Genomic DNA, 21,265 nt, shown 5'->3' on the forward strand with positions numbered 1-21,265 from the left:
CACTGTTGGAAAGCAGTGCAGCATCCTTTGGGCTGTGAACAGTGGTCATTTATTTAAGCTGTCTCTTGCTGCTGGTTCCCTTGACATTTTTCTCATTTGGTATATGGAGAAAAATAGCATGAGACAATACTAGTGCAGACTCAGAATTAAGACTTTTAATTTAAAATATGAGTTGATGGTATTATTTATTTTTGTTTTTTGAAAAGTTATGCCTTTTGAAAGACCATCCCACAGTGAAGTGATCAGTCTTATTTGCCTCACTTTATGCCTCCTCTCAGTCATCTTAACATTAATATTTACGAAAGTACTTTGTAGTTCAGTTTCACAAATCTTTACTGAGTACCTGTTGTGAGGAATACAATGAAGAGTAAGAAAGAGGAAGGGGACATTTTTGGCTTGATTGGAATTCAGAGTATATGGAGAAGGTAACAGAAGCTGAGATTAGAAGCATAACCTCTCAGTGTTGTGCTCAGTGGATACAGTTGAGGATTTTGAACAGAGGAGATCTTTTTAGATGGTACAGGGAGCATATTGGCTCATTTTTACTGTTTTGTGTGATTCAAATAACTTTTGCTGATGGTCATTTAAATAGGGGATCAGTTTCTCAAACGGCAAGCATCTTAGCCGAAGTATACCAAACAGCATCAGAAAATATTCAATACTGTGAATTCTTGGTTTCAGGAATCACTTCACTGGAAAATAGTAGGGCAAAACTATTCTTAAACAAATGGTGTTAAGTGAGGAAAACAAAACTCGTTATTGGCCAGATGGGCTCAGGGAGCCTGTATTCCTCTCCTTGACTCTTAGGCATAAAACAATAGAAGTTTTAGTAATATTTTTTAAAGACCAGGAGGAGAAGATACTGGGCATACTCCCAAGGAATGAGTCACTTGTTATTTAGCCCACTGTTTAGTTCACTGCCTTCATATTTAGATCCTTTTTGACTTGAAAAAAAAATAGCCCAGAGAACAATGTAGATCTCATTTCGAATACTCTTTTTTTCCAAGAATCAAGTTAGATAAGAAATTTTTTGTCAACCAACCAATCAGGCCAGTACCAGTATCTAACTCTTAGCCTCATTCACTGTGTTTGGTGAACTGTTTCTCTCAGAGCAGCTGAAATGTCAGCTTTCGTTGGGAAGAGGAAGAGAGATTCATATTCTCTCTCTCTCTCACAAACACACACACACACACACACACACACACACAGTATTTAAACCAAATAGTTAAAGCCAATGGACTGATGAGTTGACCTCAGTGTGAGTTACCAGGACTAGTTCTAAATTATTAATGGATGAAGTGATCCCATTTGGTATCTCTTTTGAGATAGTGAGCCAGTGACTCTGATGCTAACCTGTTAATGGATGCAAAAAGGAGGAAAACTAAGATCACTCTCAGTTGAGCAATATGGAATTGAAAGTGTGATATAAGCCCTTGTGCTTTTGATGAGGGCTATGTTTTATTCCCTAGAGATGGTCAAAGTGTGATTAACCCAAGTTTACCAGGATTCTCTAATGTTTCTATAAATGGAGACATTTCTCAGCTACCTGTTTTATGTGACAATTTTGCAAATAAAAATTAAATATCTTGTTCAGAGGTCATGGAAATGGTCTATCTATAATGATCCTCTGTGACTAAAATGGGACCTTGAGATATAGTGAGTTCCCTGACATCGGAGGTACTCAACTAGAACAGAGAGACAGTTGATTTGGGGATGTGTAGTATATTTCTTTATTGTGTAGGAATTTGACTAGAGTTTCCCAGCCCAAATTTAACTAAAAACCACATACTTCAATAATAAGACATGAAGGGTGGAAATAAGAGCTAAAACTGCCATCTCTGAGCGAAGTGAAGGGGAGGGAATCAGTGTGAAAATCTTAGTAAAAATTTGGTTGTAGGGAAAATTTGATAACCTTTAAGTTCCTGATTTTCTATAACATAAACATTTCTGAATATGCAGGTCAGCTCAGTGGCACTTGGCATCCCACTAGGACATTCTAAACTGAATTATGGAGCTTCGCTGTCCCCACTTCTGATTTGATAAACGTCTTCAGGAAAAGAGGCTGAGAAGCTGACTGCTGGGCCAAGGTCACAGTTGGTGCAGGCATTTGATTAGGTCATAGTGATGCCTGAGATAGCCTGGGTCTGTGCAGACTGTTGACGTAGTTGATAGCCAGCATCACCCAGGACACAGGTTAAATGAGAGAGCTGATGTCAGGGACCAAGGATTAAGGCCCTGAATCTACCTCTGGCCATCTGAATCCTAGAGGAACTTCAGGCAGAGGAGGCCAGCACCACGGACAGCTCTTCAAAGCTGTGTTTGGCATGCAAAGCCTAGGGTTTAGCTTGGGAAAATTGTGTTGAGGTTCTGGTTCCACTTCTTCCTAGCTAAAGGTCTCTACTATGGACAGCCAATTTTAATTTATGCACCCTTGGTTTTCTGATTTGCAACATAAGAATAATATCTTATCTACATAGTTCTTGTGTTTACACATATTAGATAATAAATTGCAAGTGAATGTGTCAGTTATACAAATTAAAGATGTTAATGTTTTTATTAAATTTTCACTTTTAATCATTGACCTCTATCTGTCTAAGGTTGTATTATGTTAATGAAAGTTGCTAGATTCTTCTCAAGGTGTGAAACAACAGTTAAATAAAACTGATGGGTGAGACCAAAATACTATAAGCAGCTATACAGTTTACTGGTCAGAGATGGGAACTAGGATATACTGCATATCTGGTAGGTTCAGACAAAGATTCTGATATTTATTATGCCATTTAATTTTCCTAACAGTTCTGTGTATCTAGGAAGGAGTAGAGGAGTCAGTTCATGCCATTCCCTTCCATCACGGCATATTCCTTCTCTTTCTGCTGCTGCGGTGAAACGCATGGTATCTGGTATACAGAGCCATAGAGGTAATAGAATTCAGACTCTTGTTTTTTTCTAAAGGTTTTCCTGATGGCAGAAAGCAGGAGTTAAAGACAGAGAAAAAGAGAGGGTAAGGAATACACCTCAGCCCCCAACAAGGGGATATGAGAGCTTCCATGGCCAGGAGACAGAGTCATGTATTCAGGGACCCTTTTCGGAGGAGGCAAACCAAGCTCAGTGGGATGACCCAGGTTGTTACTAAGTTTGCTGCAGATCTGAGCATGGTGGTGATCCTCTGCAGAGACCCTTAACCCAGCGGCTATTAAAGGAAATGAAAAACCATAATTTGATATCTGTGTGTGGTAACTTTATGCAGTGCAGTGACGTCTTAGTGAAAAGCATCTACCTTTACAATTAGAGTATTTTAAGAGGGATGAAATTCTTGTGTCATTAGTATTTAATATTCCTGTCTTTGATGAAACCAAAATGTTTTTCTTGTGATCCCTTCATAAATTTTTATTAGACTTAATTTGAATCTTTATTTCAGAACAGAATAAGGTATCTGATTTTTCTATGAACATGAATTCTACATGTGTAAAATGACAATTTGCATATGTAAATTGACTAATATAAAATATACAATAATGAAAATTGATTGGGTAGCAAAGAAATACCTTCAGCATCTTTCCGTGTAGTTTGTCTTATGTATATAAAGATGTAGACAGCTACAGGCAGCTTTATAAGACTGTTATTCAGGTTCTTTTATCTGAAGATCAGCTGGGCTGATTTTTTTCTTACCAGTTTCATAGATGCTTGTGATTATTTGTTCAGTAGCCTGTTAAGGAATAGATTGAAGAAGTAGCAATTTTCTGCCTAGGTAGCATTTTAGATCCATTATCAGAGGGAAATGATTATTGTATGATGCTGTTGTCCCTCAGAACTTCCAAAAGGAAAAATGTTAGTGATTAGATAGTTATATAATGATTCATATAATAGAGAGAGCACTGGGGTTGAAATCAGAAGATACAAGTTTGAATTCTTGCTTCAATACCTACCAGGTACATGGCCTTTGGTAAGTGTTGAAACCTTCTTAGCCACAGTTTCCTCTTATGAAAATGAGACTGCCCATCCATATCGGGGAATGGTGGTGAGATTATATTAGATGATGTTTGTGAAAGTGCTTAAAACTTGTAACATATTTTTAAAAGAAATTTTATTTCTAATAATTCTCTTTTTTGGCTATTTTCTACAGAAAGTGAGTGAGAAGGTTGGAGGAGCCGAAGGAACCAAGCTCGATGATGACTTCAAGGAGATGGAGCGGGTAAGTCTTCACTACTTAGGGTTCCCTTTGACATAAAACTGCCCAACTAACTAGGAGGAGGGAGACAGGGGAGGGAAACTGTTCTCCACTGGTACCTGAGAATACATTTTATTATTCTTAAAAATACTCTCCTTTGAGTGCACATTTTAAAACAGAAAATGGAAAGTATCCTGTCTTGCCTTTGTACTATCCTGAGAACTAAGCCTCAACAAAGGCGAAATGTTATAATGTACTTTTCCTGGTGGATTTTATCACCACTTTTTAAAATAGGGACCATGTGGAGCTGGTGTTTGAATTGGGATGAGGTGGAAAGAGGACAAGGTGGGGAATGATGTCCCCTACTTGTCTTTTGTAGCAAAGTAGCTAAAGCTACTTTTGCTCTTTGCATGAAGAGTCAAAGAAAATTCCTGGATACTTTCTGCCTTGTCTCTTTCAGTTTTTCTTCTGATGAATTCATTGATGAATTCAGTAAGTTCTCATTTTGTGCCTCCTCTGAGCCAGGCAAGAAGTATATGGCAGTGAACAGGACAAGGTTCCTGACTGCATGAAGTTCACAGCCTGGTGGGGAAGGCACACTTTAGACAAATACTGACCAGTGTGGCAAGGGTAACGAAACATACGCTAGAGAAGCTTGGAAGAGAGGAAACTCACCCACACAGGGTGGTCAGGGAAGATTCTCATGATGAAAGCGAAGATGCGGAGGATGAGTAAGAGTTAGCAGAGCCTAGTGTGTTTCTAGAAAGGAAACAGCAAGCAAGAGAGAATGGGACACATTTGAGTTCCTGAAAAGAAGGTGATTTGCCAGGAGACAGCAGTTTTGTAAAATGAGACTGTGTGGTGTCTACCTACATGATCATTCTAACTAAATTCACTGATAGGATAGGTACCCACTGGAGAGGAGATTTAATACAAGGGTCCTGAGTCCCAACCAGAAGTCTGGTACGGAATGCCTGGCAGCCACTTGCCCCCACTGGACTGAAGTCTGCATTGGTTCCTATTTCGCATCTCTGGACAGTTCTAAATACCACCTGATTTTCGGTCAAAGCTGGTAGCCACTGTTGTTCATAGTTTCTAGTGCCTATCCTTCTACAGCATCAGAGTCTCCAGACATTGACACATCTGCCCAGAATGACTTGACTTTGATTCCTCCACTCTCTGTGATTTTGGAGTTCCACACTCCTCTTTATGAGCAGCCCTGTGGTCTGTTAATTTGTACCAGCCTCTGTCTATACGCAGTCTTCCCTAGCTCCCCCTTATCCTTTGATGTTTACCCCCAACCTGGAGGGAATTTTTTGTATGGCACATGGCGTGTGCCATGTCATTAATGACAGATTAGGCACATATTTAGGGATTTAGAGCTAAGGAGTCAGAGTTTGAGTCCTGCTTTTAGCATCTGTCAAGACTAACGGTAATAAACTAGGTAGGTTACTGCCTAAGCTAAGACAGACTTTCTGTTTCTTAAATGAGACTAAAAAGAATAGGAAATTTGGAGAACAGAGTAGAGTTTATCACTGAACAACTAATTAAGCCTTTGAATCCATGACAATCTTGCAGACTAATTGGAATAAAAGAGGATCTTGCAAGTGTTTTACTTCAGGCAAAAACCCACAGGCATCCCTCTGAGTCTAAAGGCAAGGTTTATTTCTTCTATTTTCTAGAAAATAATGAGTTCTGAAGTTTCTTTTTCAAAATCTAGATATTCCTTCAATAAAGAAAACTTTTGCTGATTATTTGAAGAACACACCTATGGCTGTGTATTTGGGTTTATGTTTAAGTAAATTGAAAGATTTAGATTTCAGGACAGTGTGGAAATTATTTTATTTCATTTTATTCCAAACAGCTTTTGTCCTATCTGTGGCTCTATTGCAAATTTTTCACTCCCTACCCATGCTAAATTTGCATTAAATTTAAAGATTTCTGGGGTAATTGGAAAGCATGTGCTTTGGATTTAGAGTCTCAAAATCTTTTCTTTCCTGTTCATTTATTACTCACAAAAATATTTTAGCTCAATGTTGCCAAGCCTACAGAAGAATCTCCTTTCCACAGTTGGTTTTCTGATCATCAAGCATTTGGGGTAGAGAGACCTTTGTTAGCTGTGTTCTCAGAGGTGCAATTAGACAACAAAATGAAGTAAATTAGAGGTTTGCATCAAGCAGCCCTCCTGGGAGAGAGAAGTGGGTATTCTTAGAGGTGGTTTCTCTAATCAGCCACCCTGCCGCTCTCCTGCTGAGATGCAGTGAGGTCTCTTAGCCCTGGCAGCCTTCCCCTCCCAGAGCTTATTGGGTGGGATCCTGTGGCTGTGTTATTTCTGCAGGAACCCTGCACATTAGCTGTCTCCGCTCCTAAGTGCTGTGCTCGCAATTGTTTCTGTGTTAGTTTTAAAAGGTATCTATTGCTTACAAGCTTTGTTAAACACAGACTAAATTTCTCACCATGGTTCAGACATTGTATGAATTTGTTCTTTGAAAAGATGCAGATTTTTTTGTCAAGCGGAAGTTAAGGGACCTCTGGTTACTTCTCAAGTTTCCATCAGTTGCCGCAGTGATTCTGTATTTTTTGTGTGTAGTTACATTCATTTGCTCACATGGAATATCTATAGATGCCTCCACGTGCCAGGCATTGTGCTGGGCACCAGGAATGCAAAGATGATTAAGGCATAGTTCCTGCCTTCAAGGAGCTTCCAGTGTTGATGGAAGAAAGCAGCACATAAAGTAGTGCTTACAGGACTGCAGACTCACATGGCACTTGCTGTCCTGGGGATGATTCTCATGGAAGAACTAACACAGGTTGAGTTGATCAGTGGAAGCTTCCTAGAGGAGAGTGTGCCTGAGCTAAACCCTGAAATTTCCTCCTGTTCCTGCATACGTGGCTAATGCAGAAGTCCAAACCAAGAGGTGCAGTGTCTCTTACTGCAGCCTGAAGAGTATCCTGGGAAATCCCTTCTATTGAAACCGGAGGTGTTCTAAGGTTGGAAACATGGCTATAGACCAATTTAATGAGAATGAAATTCTTCTGAAGGGCCAGCCTCAAGTTTTAAGAAAACCAAGATGTTGAGAAAGAACAGAAAGAATGCCATTCCATATGAGAGTGAGAAACAGTGGGTTGTTTGCAGGGTGAGGCAGGAGAGAGGCTGATAGGAGAAGCCCATGGTCATTATCTTCATACGCTTAGTTTGTCATGAGTGGAGAGGGGTTAGATCCTTCCATTCAACCCAAAGTGGTAGAACTTGAATTAATGACTAGAACCTATGGGAAGGTAGCTTCAGGCTCAATATAGGAAAGAACTTTTGGCTGCCAGAGCTGTTGTTGTTTTTCTTTTTTTTAAAAAAGAGCCTTAGATGTTCTGCATTTCCCATCCCTGCCCATGTTTAAACAGAGGCTCCAACCAGAGTTCCCACTGCAGTGTAAAGCACTCTAGTCATCATCTCTTTTGAATTTTGTGGCAAGAAATTTGTTACTACTGTCACTTTCTAAAAATGTCATTCTTACTTGAATTCTAGTGATTTATCTTGAATGGAAGAGAAAGGAGTCAAGTCCCAGCCAGCGTGCTGAGAGTAACACACATCCTTGAGTGCACCCATGGGCGTCTGTCGTGCCCCTGAATGCCTTATTCCTGGGTGTGGTGGAAAAAGAGAAGATGTGGGTAACTGTACTGAGACACTCAGGCGTAGGTGCAGACGTGTAAGATGGGTGAGAGCCCCAGACAAGATGGACTTTGAAGACATCTCTCTGTTTATCCTGAAATTTAGTGAAGACAAATTTCTTCTCAGCTATGTGTTTACAGTATATTTCCAAACTAATATTCATTAAAGGTAATGCCCAGGAAGATTAGCAAGAAAATACCTTGGGGCAATCTCAGCCTAATGCCTTGTTTATTTTTGTTTTCAACACTCTGTTTATTAATCAGGCTTTCTGGGTGCATAAGAAAGCTGCTATAAAGCAGAGCAATTTGGAGACAGGACATTAACTCTTCCAAGTCAGTAGGGAGCTATTTAAAAGCATCATTATTGGACCAGCTCGTATCTTACTGCCAGACAAACTTCTCCAGGATGCTGTTTTCATCATGTCTCTATGACTTGTTTAATTAGGTGTTCTCCTTCAGGGTTCTCATCACTTTAAGTGGATGTGTGGGCATTCTTAATAGGTACATTTATTAAGAATTTGAAAAGATTTTAGTATTACATTTGTCTTTTTTTTTTTTTTTTTTGCTGAGGAAGATTCACCCTGACCTAACATCTGTTGCCAGTCTTCCTCTTTTTTGTTTGTGAGCTGCCGCCACAGCATGGCCATTGACACGTGAGTGGTGTAGGTCTGTGCCTGGGAACTGAACCCTGGCCGCCAAAGTGAAGTGTGCCCAATTTAGTCAGTAGGCCATCAGGGCTGGCCCTCATTTGACATTTTTAACATTTCTTTTGCATAACCACTGTGAGTTACCCCATATCCAAGTGGGTGCTTGATTCATCTATTTATTTTTGATCACTAAACCCACAAACTTATCTGTGCTTCACTTTAAGCTGTCTAGTTTTTCTTAAACTCTGCTACTGCATCCCTGTGACAGCCTGTGGTATAATGCAGTATCTGACAGTATGAAGTCGTATCTTCCAGTCCTTTCTTGCTCCACGATGGGTGCCGGGTTGTTCATGTTTGCTGCCACCTAAGTTCAGGAAACGCTGACTACTCTTTTCTCCACTGGAAAAAGGAATATTCAGATGTGTCAAAACAATAACCCATTCTAGTCAATCCAGTACCTTGCAATTCTCTTGTTTCTTGTCTCTAAAGACTGGGACAGCTGGTGAAATGATCCTTATCATCTGTCAATCCAGCATGGCATAGTGAAAATAGAACCTCAGCCCAGGGGTTGGCAGACTTTTCCTGTAAGTATATTAGGTTTTTGGGCCAGAGTGCATCTCTGGTCCCTGATCCATCCTCGCCTCTACTGTTGAAGAGCAAAAACACTGCCATTGACAGTGCTTAAATGAATGAGTGTGGTGGTGTTCCAGTCAAATTTGTTTCAGGACACTGGAATTGAATTTCACGTAATTATTATGTGCACTAAAATAGTAGTCATCTTTTGAATTTTTCAAACCATTTAAAAATGTAAAAACAGGTAGTGGCCTGGATTTGGCTCATTGGCCATAGTTTGCCAACCCTTGCCTTAGCATGAAGAAGAAAAATGTTAGAGTGAGTAAAGAAAGTTGAGAGAGCTGTTTTTCTCCCTTCCCAGAGTTGTAAATTACAAGACTGGATGGTGGAGGAGGAACCTCCTGACCCTCAAGTATTGAGGATTGCTGAAATCTTGGTATTGAGAAAATGGAAGAAAAAAGACCAGAAGAATGTACACCTATGCATTTACCTTTAGAAAAAAACTTGTTTCACGAAGAATTTTTATATCCTGAAAGCATGCCTATATATGCACATGTTTACAGTTTCACCTTCTCTACACATCCTTCCCTAGTGGCTCCCAACCCCCATCCAAACGAGATTAATTAAAGAAATGAAGGCTTAGGAGCTCACAAGACTTGAAGTTGTGATTGAGGGTGCATCAAACTTATTTTCAAGTAATAGTCAAATTTGGGCACTGAGGATGTCATTAGCTATATGTCATAAGTTCAAAGTTAAACTGTGCTGTTCTCAAATGGGAATAAGCTCTTGCCGGTTATAAGAAATGACTTATGTGGAAATCTTAGTTCATGCTAATTATATCAGGCCTGTCAATCAGAGAATATGTGTTTAGACATTGCTGGTTTCAGTATGTGAATAGCTTTCCAGCAAATGCCTATCAAGGCATGTTCGAGGTTCTCACAGGGTAGTGTGCCTCAGCTGGTCCATGGCTGATGCAGTATAGTTTAGTTTAGCAGAAAGAGTCCTAGACATGATTAGTGAGGACAGAGATGGAGAGAAGTTAGAAATTGGTCAGCTTCCTGCCTGCAGATGGTCATTGGAGAGGTCAGTTCCTCCAGCTCTTTTTTAGGAACCATCTGATCCATGACCTTTGGAACTGCTTTCCTTCCCATCATAGCCACACTAGCTATGTGACCTCAGCGAGTTCATTTTCCTTCTTTAGGTTCAGATTTCCACATTTACAAAATCCAGGCTTTGGACTAGATGCTCTTCTGGTCTCTTTCTCTTATGTTCATTAGCTCTGTCAAGTGGATTATCTGTCAGTAAAATCAAGAGCAAGATCCTAGTGACTGAATTTGCTAATAGCTGTTCCCTGTTTGGGGTATGTCCTGATTTGTTTTCAGAGGTGGACCTCAAGTGAATGTTGTTTTATGCTCTCATCAAAAGAGTTTAGCTAGAGTTGGGGTTGTATGGGCTCTTTCCTGGGAGACTTGGGTCAACCACAGGGGACGTTGGGGTACTTTGTATTCCTGCTTCCCTTCTAAGATTGAATCCCACTCTGGGGACCAAACTTATTGCTCTAATATTGGTATCTCCAGGGTCTCTGTAGCTCCCCTGAGATCACTAGCTTTAGTTAAGCTAGTGGCTTCTGTTTGTAGAGCCTAAGTAGTTGGGCTATCTATTTACAGAGCCCCGAGGGGAGGGGGGGGTTCCATAGCTTTCCACGCCTTCCTTGCTGACCTCCCTTTGGACACTCAAGATCTGCACTGCTGGTGCCCAGCCTCTGTAGAGAAGCTGTGTAACTGAGGGTGCTGGTCAGACAGCTCAGCACGGGGGAGGCCTCCTGTCTCAGAGGCCCACGGCAGGATAGTTCTTGTGGATGAAGTTCCCACAGACTTTGAGGACTTTCAAAACAAAAACACAAAATGGATGGCAGGTGCTTTCCTCCTGGTCCTGTGTGGTTGTCTAGTCCCCAGCCCCATCTGACTTCGTGTCTCTTCAGTTTGGGAGTTGTCCCTGTTGCTTGTCTCTCTACAGGGAGCTTATGCTTTCAAGAAGTATAGGTTAGTGGTTAAGAACACAGATTCTGGAGGCAGAATTGGGCACGTTCATAGGGTTTCTGAGAATTAAATGTGTAAAGATGTTTAAAGCCCTTAGAACAATTTCTGACAAATAGAAAGCACTTATGATGATGGTGGTTATAATTATTACTGAGGAAAGAGATGATGGAAAGTTAGAAAATGGTTAGTCTCCTAACATCAGATAACTTCAGAATCTCAAATGGTCATTGGACAATTCAGTTCCTTTGGCACTCTCAGATATTTTGACCTTTGGAATTACTTTTTCTTCCCATCATGGCCACAAAGGACCTTTGGATACATTTGGTGCCAGATTCCTTAATCTTTGTCACATGGTCAGCAGGACACCTGTGTTTTCCTCCTATCACACATGTAACCTGGACTTCCAGCATGTTTGTTCTGCATACAGCCTTTGAAATCATTTCCATGACATTGAGTGCATAGTGGTTAGTTGGCATTCTGCTAATACTTCCAGGACCTCCATGTGTGGTTGCACAAGTCCTGCACTGCACAACTCCAGAAGATCACTATTCACCTCACTACTAAACTCTTAGTACATACCCAAATTTAAGACGTCTTAAAAACTCAGTTCAATCAAAAGGACATGGTACAGGGTTCATATGTAGGAGGGCACCTCTTAAATAGGACTGCTTTTTAAGGTAATTTTATTCCATGATGACCTCATAAGAACAAGTGTTTTCCTTTGTTAATTGCAGTAAAGGCAAACTCCTTACACACACAATACTATGACTACCATAGAATGGGAAATTATTAAGTACTGAAAACTCAAACTGAAAGATAAAATCTTCTGATGGGTCATGATTTTGGTTTCTCATTGTGAAAAAGAAGGCTTACCCATCCATGATACGCTGATTTATATGTAGATGGAGTAGGTTATTGAAAAATTTCTTGGAATTGAAGGAGGGGCCATTGAACGCCAATTAAAATGAAAGTTCCCATGGACTTAATTGCTATCTGAAATTCCACCATCAAAAGTTAATTCTTTTCACTCATACTTATATATTCGATGTGCATACTTTGGATATTTATTTATTTGTTAGTCATTTACCCTCTAGAGTGAATGAATGGACCAGACATGCTGATAAGAAAAGGATTCCATGGTGAATGTAGAGAGGAGCTAACTGTGCTGAGCAGCTTACACAGCCTCTCCATGTGGGGAGAAGGGCCCACAGAGAGAGGACATGCTGAGCTGCTAGACGCAAATACCGGCCATTCAAAATTGTGCAGGCATAGACTCTATTTAGAATTAACCAAAAGATCAAGGACTGATTAGAACTGTTGGGTCAAGATTTTTATATACTTAGGAGTTCTCAGAAGTTAAATAAAAACTGTCCTTCTCTTACTTGAATAAACAGAATTGATGTTGCATTTTTCTTTTTTTGAGGAAGATTAGCCCTGAGCTAACATCTGCAGCCAATCCTCCTCTTTTTTGCGGAGGAAGAATCGCCCTGAGCTAACATCTGCAGCCAATCCTCCTCTTTTTTGCAGAGGAAGACTCGCCCTGAGCTAACATCCATGCCCATCCTTCTCTACTTTATATGTGGGACGCCTGCCACACCATGGCTTGGCAAGCGGTGTGTAGGTCCGCACCCAGGATCCGAACTGATGAACCCTGGGCCACAGAAGTGGAATGTGCGCACTTAGCCGCTGTACCACTGGGTTGGCCCCTGCATTTTTCTTTCTTTAGGGCAGTGAAATCTGCCACTGTGGCCCACTACGGACATCCAGTCAGTGCCTCTGGGCAAAATATGATTTATTATCTCTACCTTACTATTACTATTCTTCTGGGGTATCTTTTTCTTCTATGCAATTTCCTCTTCTGGTTTAGGAACAGTTTGCTCTTTTCCAGTGAGGATCATCTCACTGTGTGAGACATGTCAGTGTGGCAGGGCAAGCTCATGGCAGGGATAATCCAACTATGAGCTCTGTAAGTCCGGGGCCCTCTTTGGATGTTTTGTTCTCCTGGGTATGCTCAATGACCAGAATCTCTACATCAAAATCCTTACATTCAGCATTGCTTTCTGCATTTTTAAGCCTGTAGAGCAAAAATTCAGGATTCTTACTGGGTCATGGAACTTGTGTCTGGCCCTACTGTTTGGCCTGGGCACACCTACCAACTCCAGCCCTGTAATAATGGAATGGTACACATTGCTTCTGTAAAGTGACTCTTTCAGACACTTGGTGGCTTTTGGGATATGAATGCTCTCCATGGCCTGGGCAGTTTCACGAGTGTTCTTAAAGTAAGTATGAAGATTTGAACCTCTTGATTTGCATGATTTCGTGGCATTTTCTGAGTCAAATGAATAGCGAACCATTTTCAGAGACCACCTCTGGCCACTTATGGGAAGAGGAAGCTATCTCCAATTTATTTTGCCAGAAGATAATAAAGTATATTTTGAAATAAATTTTAGGAAATTACCAGGTTCCTCTTTGGATAAACAGGTTTTCCAGATCTTAATGGAACACAGCTGCATGCAAAGCCGTCACTACTTCTGGAGCTCCTCCAGCCCCTCGCCTTCCCCCGCAGGACTGCTGCTCTGCTGCATCACCAGTGCTTGTCGATCTACTCAAGCAAAAAGTGGAGTTCTGAAGCTGATAATTTTTGTCATTTAGAATATTTATTTTCTCATTTCAGAAAGTGGATGTCACCAGTAGGGCTGTGATGGAAATAATGACTAAGACAATTGAATACCTTCAACCCAATCCAGGTAAGGGATCACTTTCTGCATTCAGGGTATCCTCCAGGTGACTTGTAGTTTCTCCTTGATAGATAGTTAAGGTTTGGTGTGCTTCTGATTCCTCAGCCCAGTGTTCTGGAGGTTCAGCGACTTCTGGTGTAGCACTTTGCCTGGGAACGGGGGCTTTTTAAGGCTCACATTGAAGTAACTGGAGGATTCTATGGTATTATATCTGACTGTGGTGTATTTAACAAACAGCATTGTGTGGACAGCTGGGGTGGCACATAATATCAGGGTAGCTGCGAGCTGTTACTAATGGAACTTCAGTTTTCAAGGGATGATAAGAAAGAAAATTGGGATAATTTTAAGATAAGACAGTAATTTCCAGAGGCGTGAAAAAGTAGGAAGTTGATTAGCTTTTGTGAAATATGGAGGATTTCTGTTTAAACAGCATCACTTGAATCTTTGGAGGGTTGTTCGTAATTCTGATTCTTCTCCAAGCACATCGCAGATCAGCGTTTGTTCCTGCTAACCTGTTACACTCTAAGAAGAAAGTTACGATAGAGATAATGGAGCTATTCCTTGAAAAGAGAACCAGGCAGAACTGGGGCAGTCTCTTAGGCATGAGGTATAACAGAGCAAAGCAGCCTGCATTGTGGACCTCCTCACTACTCTTCCTGTACAGAAGAAACTTGAAGCAAGGCTGAATGTATTTATGTGAGATATATGGTTATTTAGAAAACTGCCCACTCCTAAGACTTACTCTTTGGGAGTTGCAGGTTGAGATTCCAGTGTCTTTGGCAGTTGTAGGGAAGACGGTCCAGGCACTCTGTCAGCCCCAGTGTATTTGGATACTGAGCATTTGTGGGCAAGAGATAAGAAAAGGAGGTGTGGAATAAGAGGAAGTGGGTGCGTGTGATAGAAAGTGCTGACTGACTCTCTACTGCCTCCTCCTGGCTGCAGCTTGCATTTAACCTGTACAGCTGCTGTTTTGAAGATAAACTTTCTGGGAATAACCTTCTTGATTTTTCTTTTCTTTGTGTCTTAAAATACAGCAGAGATGGGATTATGTGAGGAAGGAACATATAGAAGTAAATATGGTAAGCTATCATAACCAGGAATTTAACTGACATGGACCAGATGGTTAGCAAATTAGGCAGAAAATAGCAAAATCAAGTTTCTAATTTTTTACCTAGAGCCTTCTTCATGACCTTAATATTACAGAGATGAAAGGGTCTCTTAGATGTACGTCTGTTCGTTAGTGTTTGAACTGTAATAGGTCAAGTTCTGGAAAGAGAGCTGCTCACCCTGCCTCACCACAAGAAATCATTGTTTAGGGACAAGAATTTCTGTCTTCATCTTTGCATAGAACTCTGAAGTGCTCTCTGATTTCCTGGGATTTCCACATGAATTGTGTTAGTAACGCATTGCTGTGGGGCTAAGATAAATATAGGGAAGGGGAGGGAAAATAGAGTATTTCATGAACACTAATGCATTTTCAGTATGGTGCTAGTTATATGCACTGTTTCATCTTTAAAAGTTACCATTTTTTTCTGACTGTAAAAATAAAACACAGTTGAGCAATTCATAGTATAAAAAAGGGACTGAAAATCCAATGTAGCACAGACTGTCAGTGGGGACCCATGTGTTCCTGAGCATAAAGTAATGATGCTCTGTTGTAGTACCTTAAATAGCATGCCTCCCCAAAATATTTAGGGTCGCCCAGAACCTCAGACTGTGGCGTTATTTGGAAATAGAGTATTTTCAGAGGTAATTAGTTAGCCATCTTGAGATTAACTCATCCTGGAGTTAGAGTGAGCCCTAAATCCAAGGTCTGGTGTCTTTATAAGGAGAGGAGAAGATACAGAGAGACACAGGGAAGAAGACCATGTGAAGATGGAGGCAAAGGTTGTAGTGATGCTGCTCTATGCCGAGGGGCAGCTGGAAAAGGCAAGGAAGGATTCTCCCAGAGAACCTCTGGAAAGAACCAACCCTGCTGACACCTTGATTTCAGGCTTTTGGCCTCTCGAGCTGTGAGAGAGTAAATTTCTCTCATTTTAAGCCACCCAGTTTGTGGTAATTTGTTCTGGCAGCCCTAGAAAACTAATACAGTAGGCCAGCCTCATTCTGTGCAGGAAAAAACAAGGGCCAGAGAATTTAAGAAGCTTTCCTAAAATTACACACCTAGGTGGGGCTGAAGCCAGGATTGGAACCCAGGTCTGACTGCCTCCTAAGCCTCTGCACTTTCTGTTGCACGATCCTGCTTCTGAGAAGAATGGGTTCAGCTTCACTGAGGTGCAGAGGGCCCTTCACCTTCAGAGCAGGTCCAACAGAAATTTGGAAAGGAAACAAATTGTGGGTTTGAGACTTATTTTTATTTTAATAAAGGAGATTACAGGAGGAGTTAATTGAGGGAGATAGGAATTTTTAGAAATGTCACATTTTTAATAAAATGCTAAATATGCTACTTAGCTGCCAACATATTGGTTTTATGGCTATTCAAAAATCAAGTGGACATCTGCCACCAAAAACAGTTAAGGCCATCACCAGGCAATCCCAGGTTCGTTTCAGAAAAGCATTTATTTATGGGCAGGCCACATACGTATACAAATAAGTGTCACCTAGAAGAGTCTAGAACACAACAAAACTTCATATAATCATTCTACAGAGTTTAGACAATTGGTGTTTAATTCATTTATGATAGATCTGCTTTAGTTCCTCCATGAATTTCTCGCCCAGAGAGCAGACACTGGCTCTAGCCCTCATCAAAGGTAGCTGGTCAACTACACTTGTTCAGAACTGAAGTGTCCTTGAGAAGGGATGCAGGAGTCTAGCAGACACCCAGAGGTGCCCAGTCCTTGGGCACAGAAGAACAAAAAGAATATTCCCAAACTCATGCAGGCTGGTAAATGCTTTGACCACTCAGCCTCACAGTGAGCCCAGGAACTGGGTCAGCCAGTATGGATCACTGTATGCTGGTCCTGAATAAGCAAGATCTATCTGGCTTAGGTTAGGACGGAGGCTGATGCCAACTAACAAATTTACATGGACAAGCCAGTAGAATCAGTAGACATTAATGCTTTGAGGGTACTTTGAGAGTATCTTGTATTAGACTAATACTCTAAGATGCTTTCTGGCTTTCCGATCTTGTGATTGTGGAGCATACACTTCTTTTATTTTCTTGAAACTCAGTTCCGATTGAAATGATGACCAAAGGCAGTTTAATTTTCATGAATCTGCAGATATGCTCTGTGTAGGTCACACATCCACTCTTGTCCACCCCCAGAGTGTTATTTTTAAAAGACAAATCTGATCATATCATTATCTTGCATAAAAACCTTCAGTGGCTTTTCATTGCTTTTAGGATTAAGTTTTAAATTTTTAACATGGCTTAAAGGGCGCTCCCTGCATAATCAGTCTGCCCCTTCCCCTCCACCTTGTCAAGCAAACAGTTCCTTCAGGTGAGCACAGAGGTCACTTAGGAGCCTTCCTTGACCCCCAACTATGTCAGGTTCCCCGTTAATGTTCCTCTCACACTCCCAGCTGCTTTTCCCAGGGGCACATGCTACACTTACTGTAATTGTGTGATGTGTGTGCTTTTGTTTGTCCTCCCCTGTAAGGACAGGACTGTTGCTGTCTTATTTACACCCAAAGCCCCAGCCCCCAGCTCAGTTCCAGGCAGCCAGTGGCACTTGGATATTTGAATAAGTGAATTATGAAGCACAGTTGACAGTCAGTGTCTAATGTGTTAAAATTGTGGTGATGTAAAGGAGAGAAGGAAAACTCTTCCTTCTCTACCCGTGTAACCAACATTTATCAAATGCGTTTACTTTTAACAAAGACTAATCCTGGATGCGGTAGGAGTAGACACAGGACCATGGTTGGGTCCCTGCTTTCTGGGACTTCACAGTCTAACAGTATAAGGTACGTACATTCTGAAGAGAGTGGCCCAGGGGGCATCACAGCTAATTCCTTCTGGAAGTTCCAGCTAACTGATGAGGTGAGGAAGGGAGAAAGGAGTCACAGGTCTACAGGTGTGTCCTGTGAAGCAGGGCTTTCGAGAACAGAACAGAGAGCTGTAAAGTCTTTCAGCTTGGATGTGAAATTATTCTGACAGGAACATCCATAAACCATTATCAGTTTCCAACCTGTTTAGATAAGAAATAATTTGAACATGAAAAGTGCTGTGCACTAATTCCATTCTACCGATTGTGAGGCCCTATTCTCATGGTATCTAAGAGCAAAGATCATCAGAGAAGATAGAAATCAGTTTTCTTATATGAGTATTCTGATGCCTTGTGGAGATAAAAAAAAAAAAAGAGCACTAAATCAGCATTGTCTCATAGAAATAAAATGCAAGTCATGTGTGTAATTTAGAATTTTCTAGTAGCCACATTAAAAAAGTAAAAAGGTAAAATTGATTTTAATCATATTTTATTTAGCCCAATATATCCAAAATTTTAACCAATGTTAAAAATCACTGATAAATTCTACATTCTTTCCTTTTTTTTTTGTACTATGTTTTGAAATTTGATGTGTGTTTTATACTTCTAGCATGTCTTGGTTTGGACTAGTCACATTTCTGATGTTCAGTTGCCCTGTGTCGCCAGTGGTTCCCATAATGGACAGCACAGGTCTAGAGGGTTTGCCATTCAAGCTGTTTATTATATTTTGACCTATGTTTGATGTTTAGCTTCTTGGTTTATGTATATTGGTGTTTATTTTTCAATAGAGAACTGGACTCTTGATTTTGGAACAGAATATCTTTAAGTTTATTTGTTTGTTGAACCTTCTGCCTATCTGCATTAGGGCTCCCTGGGTGAAAATCTTCCTTTTAAAGAGAAAAACAGATATGGCCATATGGGACTGTGTTTCATTCCCAGCCTTAGCATACTGGTTATGACAGAGGCTTTTCAGTTTGCAGTGAAAAGTCATTTTGACCCTAATGTCATAATCCTGTACAGAGTCCCAAGCTGTGTAGATAAAAAGCAGTTTTATCATGAAAACACTCAAGGTTTGGTTCTCTACAGAAAGGCTTTTCCCTTGAATGTCTATGTGGTCCAGCCTTCTCCAACATGCTAAGATGTGGGTACAAGATTGAGGTCATTAGATATCTATTCAGAATTTTGTGTGTGTGTGTGTGAGGAAGATTGGCCCTGAGCTAACCTCTCTTGTCTTTTTGCTTGAGGAAGATTGTTGCTGAGTTAACATCTGTGCCAGTCTTCCTCGATTTTGTATGTGGGGTGCCGCCACAGCATGGCTTAATAAGCAGTGCATAGGTCCACACCTGGCATCCGCACCTGCGAACCCTGGGCTGCTGAAGTGGAACATGCGAACTTAACCACTATGCAACCAGGATAGCCCTAGAATTTTTTAATGATAATTTCAGATCTCATTTGTGGAATGTTGCCTATGGAACTAAAAGTAAGCTGTGTTAATTTTAAAATATCTCATTAACCTCTGGAGAGATATTATATCAACATTATTATACTTCTTTCCCACAGGCTGTCCTCTTAATTATTTCCTTCCAAAGATGAATAAATACAGTCACTATAAGATATTTGGTGGTATTAGAACTGAAGATCAATACATATATTATTTTGACATTCACATATTCAGATCCTTGGCTCCAAAAGAGACTGACTTTGCTGTTTCCTGGAGGGCAGGACCTGAGTCGTAATCATCATCTTCTTGTCTCCCAGGGCACTTAGCATTGTGCCTGGTACATGATTTGCCCTCACTGTGTCTACTGAATAGGTGACCAATGAATGTATGCACCCCTCACTTAAAGAATAAGGGGTGTGTACTGAGTCTAGTACAGAGCTTTTACTTTTCAAAATCCTGACACTGAAAAATATTGAAAATGCATAAAAGACAGATTACAAAGTAATTGTGAGGAAAAGGTTGCTAAACTTCAGAGGAATAGGGTCTTTCAAGGATGAACATATTAAAGAGGAAAATAGAAGTCAGATGATACGTGGTGTAATTGGTATACTGTATGTACTGAAAAGGCTGGAGGGTTTTCCTATTTTTACTACATCTTTGGGAAAAAATATTGAAAACTAGTAGGTTCCTAATATAGTCGAGACGCCTCAGGTAAGCCAGAGTTTTAAGTCAGCTGGAGCTGGTGGACTAATGATATCCATCTACTGTGTCTCTAAGGACTGCTAAAGCCAGACCTTATTTAAAATATAATTAAACATAACAGATATTATACATTTAAAAGTATGCACATATATGGGAAATTAAGCTAATAGAGTCTCCGTTTAATAGCCTTGAGCTACTAATGCGCTGCCTCCCTGTAGTGGTCCCTGCACTCGCTCTGTTTCTCCAAGTCTGATCTCCCTCTTGTTCACCCTACTGCAGCCTCACTGGCCTTTTAGCTTTTCCAAGAGCCTCAAGCTCTTCCTCCATCAGGACTTGGCACTGGCTGTGCCCTCCTCCTGGAATGGCCCCCACCTGCCCCTTATGTGACACCTGTCTTACTCACCCTTCCTGCCTCAGCTTAAATATCACCTCTGAGAGGCATTCCCTGAGCCCCCAGTCTAAATCAGGTCCACTCCAGTGTTGAATTGTCATGCTGCCTTCACATGAGTCCCTTCCACAGATCTCTCCAGTGGTTCCCCATTTAGAATAAAATTGAAAGTCTTCATCATGGGTTACAAGGTCCGATGATCTGACTTCCTTTTCTACAGTCCTACCAATCTCCATCCTGCTCCCTCTCCACCAGCATCACCGGCCTTCCCACTGTTCCTCAAACACGCAGGCACCCTCATTCATCTGGACTGTGCCAGTCCTTCTACTTGAATTCCTTTGTCTCCAGGTCTTCACTTCAGGTCTCTGCTCAAACAGCACCCTTACTTGTGCAGCTTTCCTAATCATCTTGTTTAAAACATCACCCCTTGTCACTCTGTTTTGTTTCCGTTTCCCTGTTTTGTTTATCTCTGTGGTGTCACTACTTAAACCTTTATTAAATGTTTACTTGTTAAGGTGTGGCTTGTCTCTGCCACTATCATGCAAGTGACCTGAATGTGAGACTGTTGTTTGTACACTGCAATCAGAGAGCCCTGTTCTTATCTTCTGTTGCACTTATCGTGATTTTTATTTTTCTAGGTTGTTTTTGTTTGTTCAATATCCTGCCCTCCTTCATTCTTACTCCCCTGGTTTACATTCTGCACATAGCAGCCTGCTCATTCCATTAAAGATGTAAATCATCATGTCACTCCTCTGCTTATTAGTCTTAGTAGCTTCCCACTGAACTGACACTTCCTGGCTACAAGTCCCTGTGTGATTTGGCTCTTGCTCTGCCCCCAACACCATGTTGTCCTCTGTCCACTCTCACTGGCTTCTTTTTGGTCCTCAGCCATGCTCAGCTTGTTCCTACCTCAGGGTCTTTGCATAGGAAGTTCCTCTGCCTGGGGCACTCTTCTCCAGGCTCCTGTTGTGGCTGCTCCT

At 41.0% G+C, this 21,265-nt stretch overlaps 1 protein-coding gene across 2 annotated transcripts in view; it reads left to right on the forward strand.

Moving 5' to 3' along the window:
- Positions 1–21,265, forward strand: part of SH3GL2 (SH3 domain containing GRB2 like 2, endophilin A1) — a 197,945-nt gene that overhangs the window by 145,457 nt on the left and 31,223 nt on the right. For both annotated transcript variants that reach the window (XM_046663758.1, XM_046663760.1), the window contains exons 2-3: positions 4,124–4,192; positions 13,768–13,840. In XM_046663758.1, coding sequence (XP_046519714.1) covers positions 4,124–4,192; positions 13,768–13,840 — 142 coding nt within the window. The remainder of the gene's footprint in view (positions 1–4,123; positions 4,193–13,767; positions 13,841–21,265) is intronic.

The sequence above is a fragment of the Equus quagga genome, chromosome 6 (assembly GCF_021613505.1).
Source record: "Equus quagga isolate Etosha38 chromosome 6, UCLA_HA_Equagga_1.0, whole genome shotgun sequence".
NCBI classification, from domain to species: Eukaryota; Metazoa; Chordata; class Mammalia; order Perissodactyla; family Equidae; genus Equus; species Equus quagga.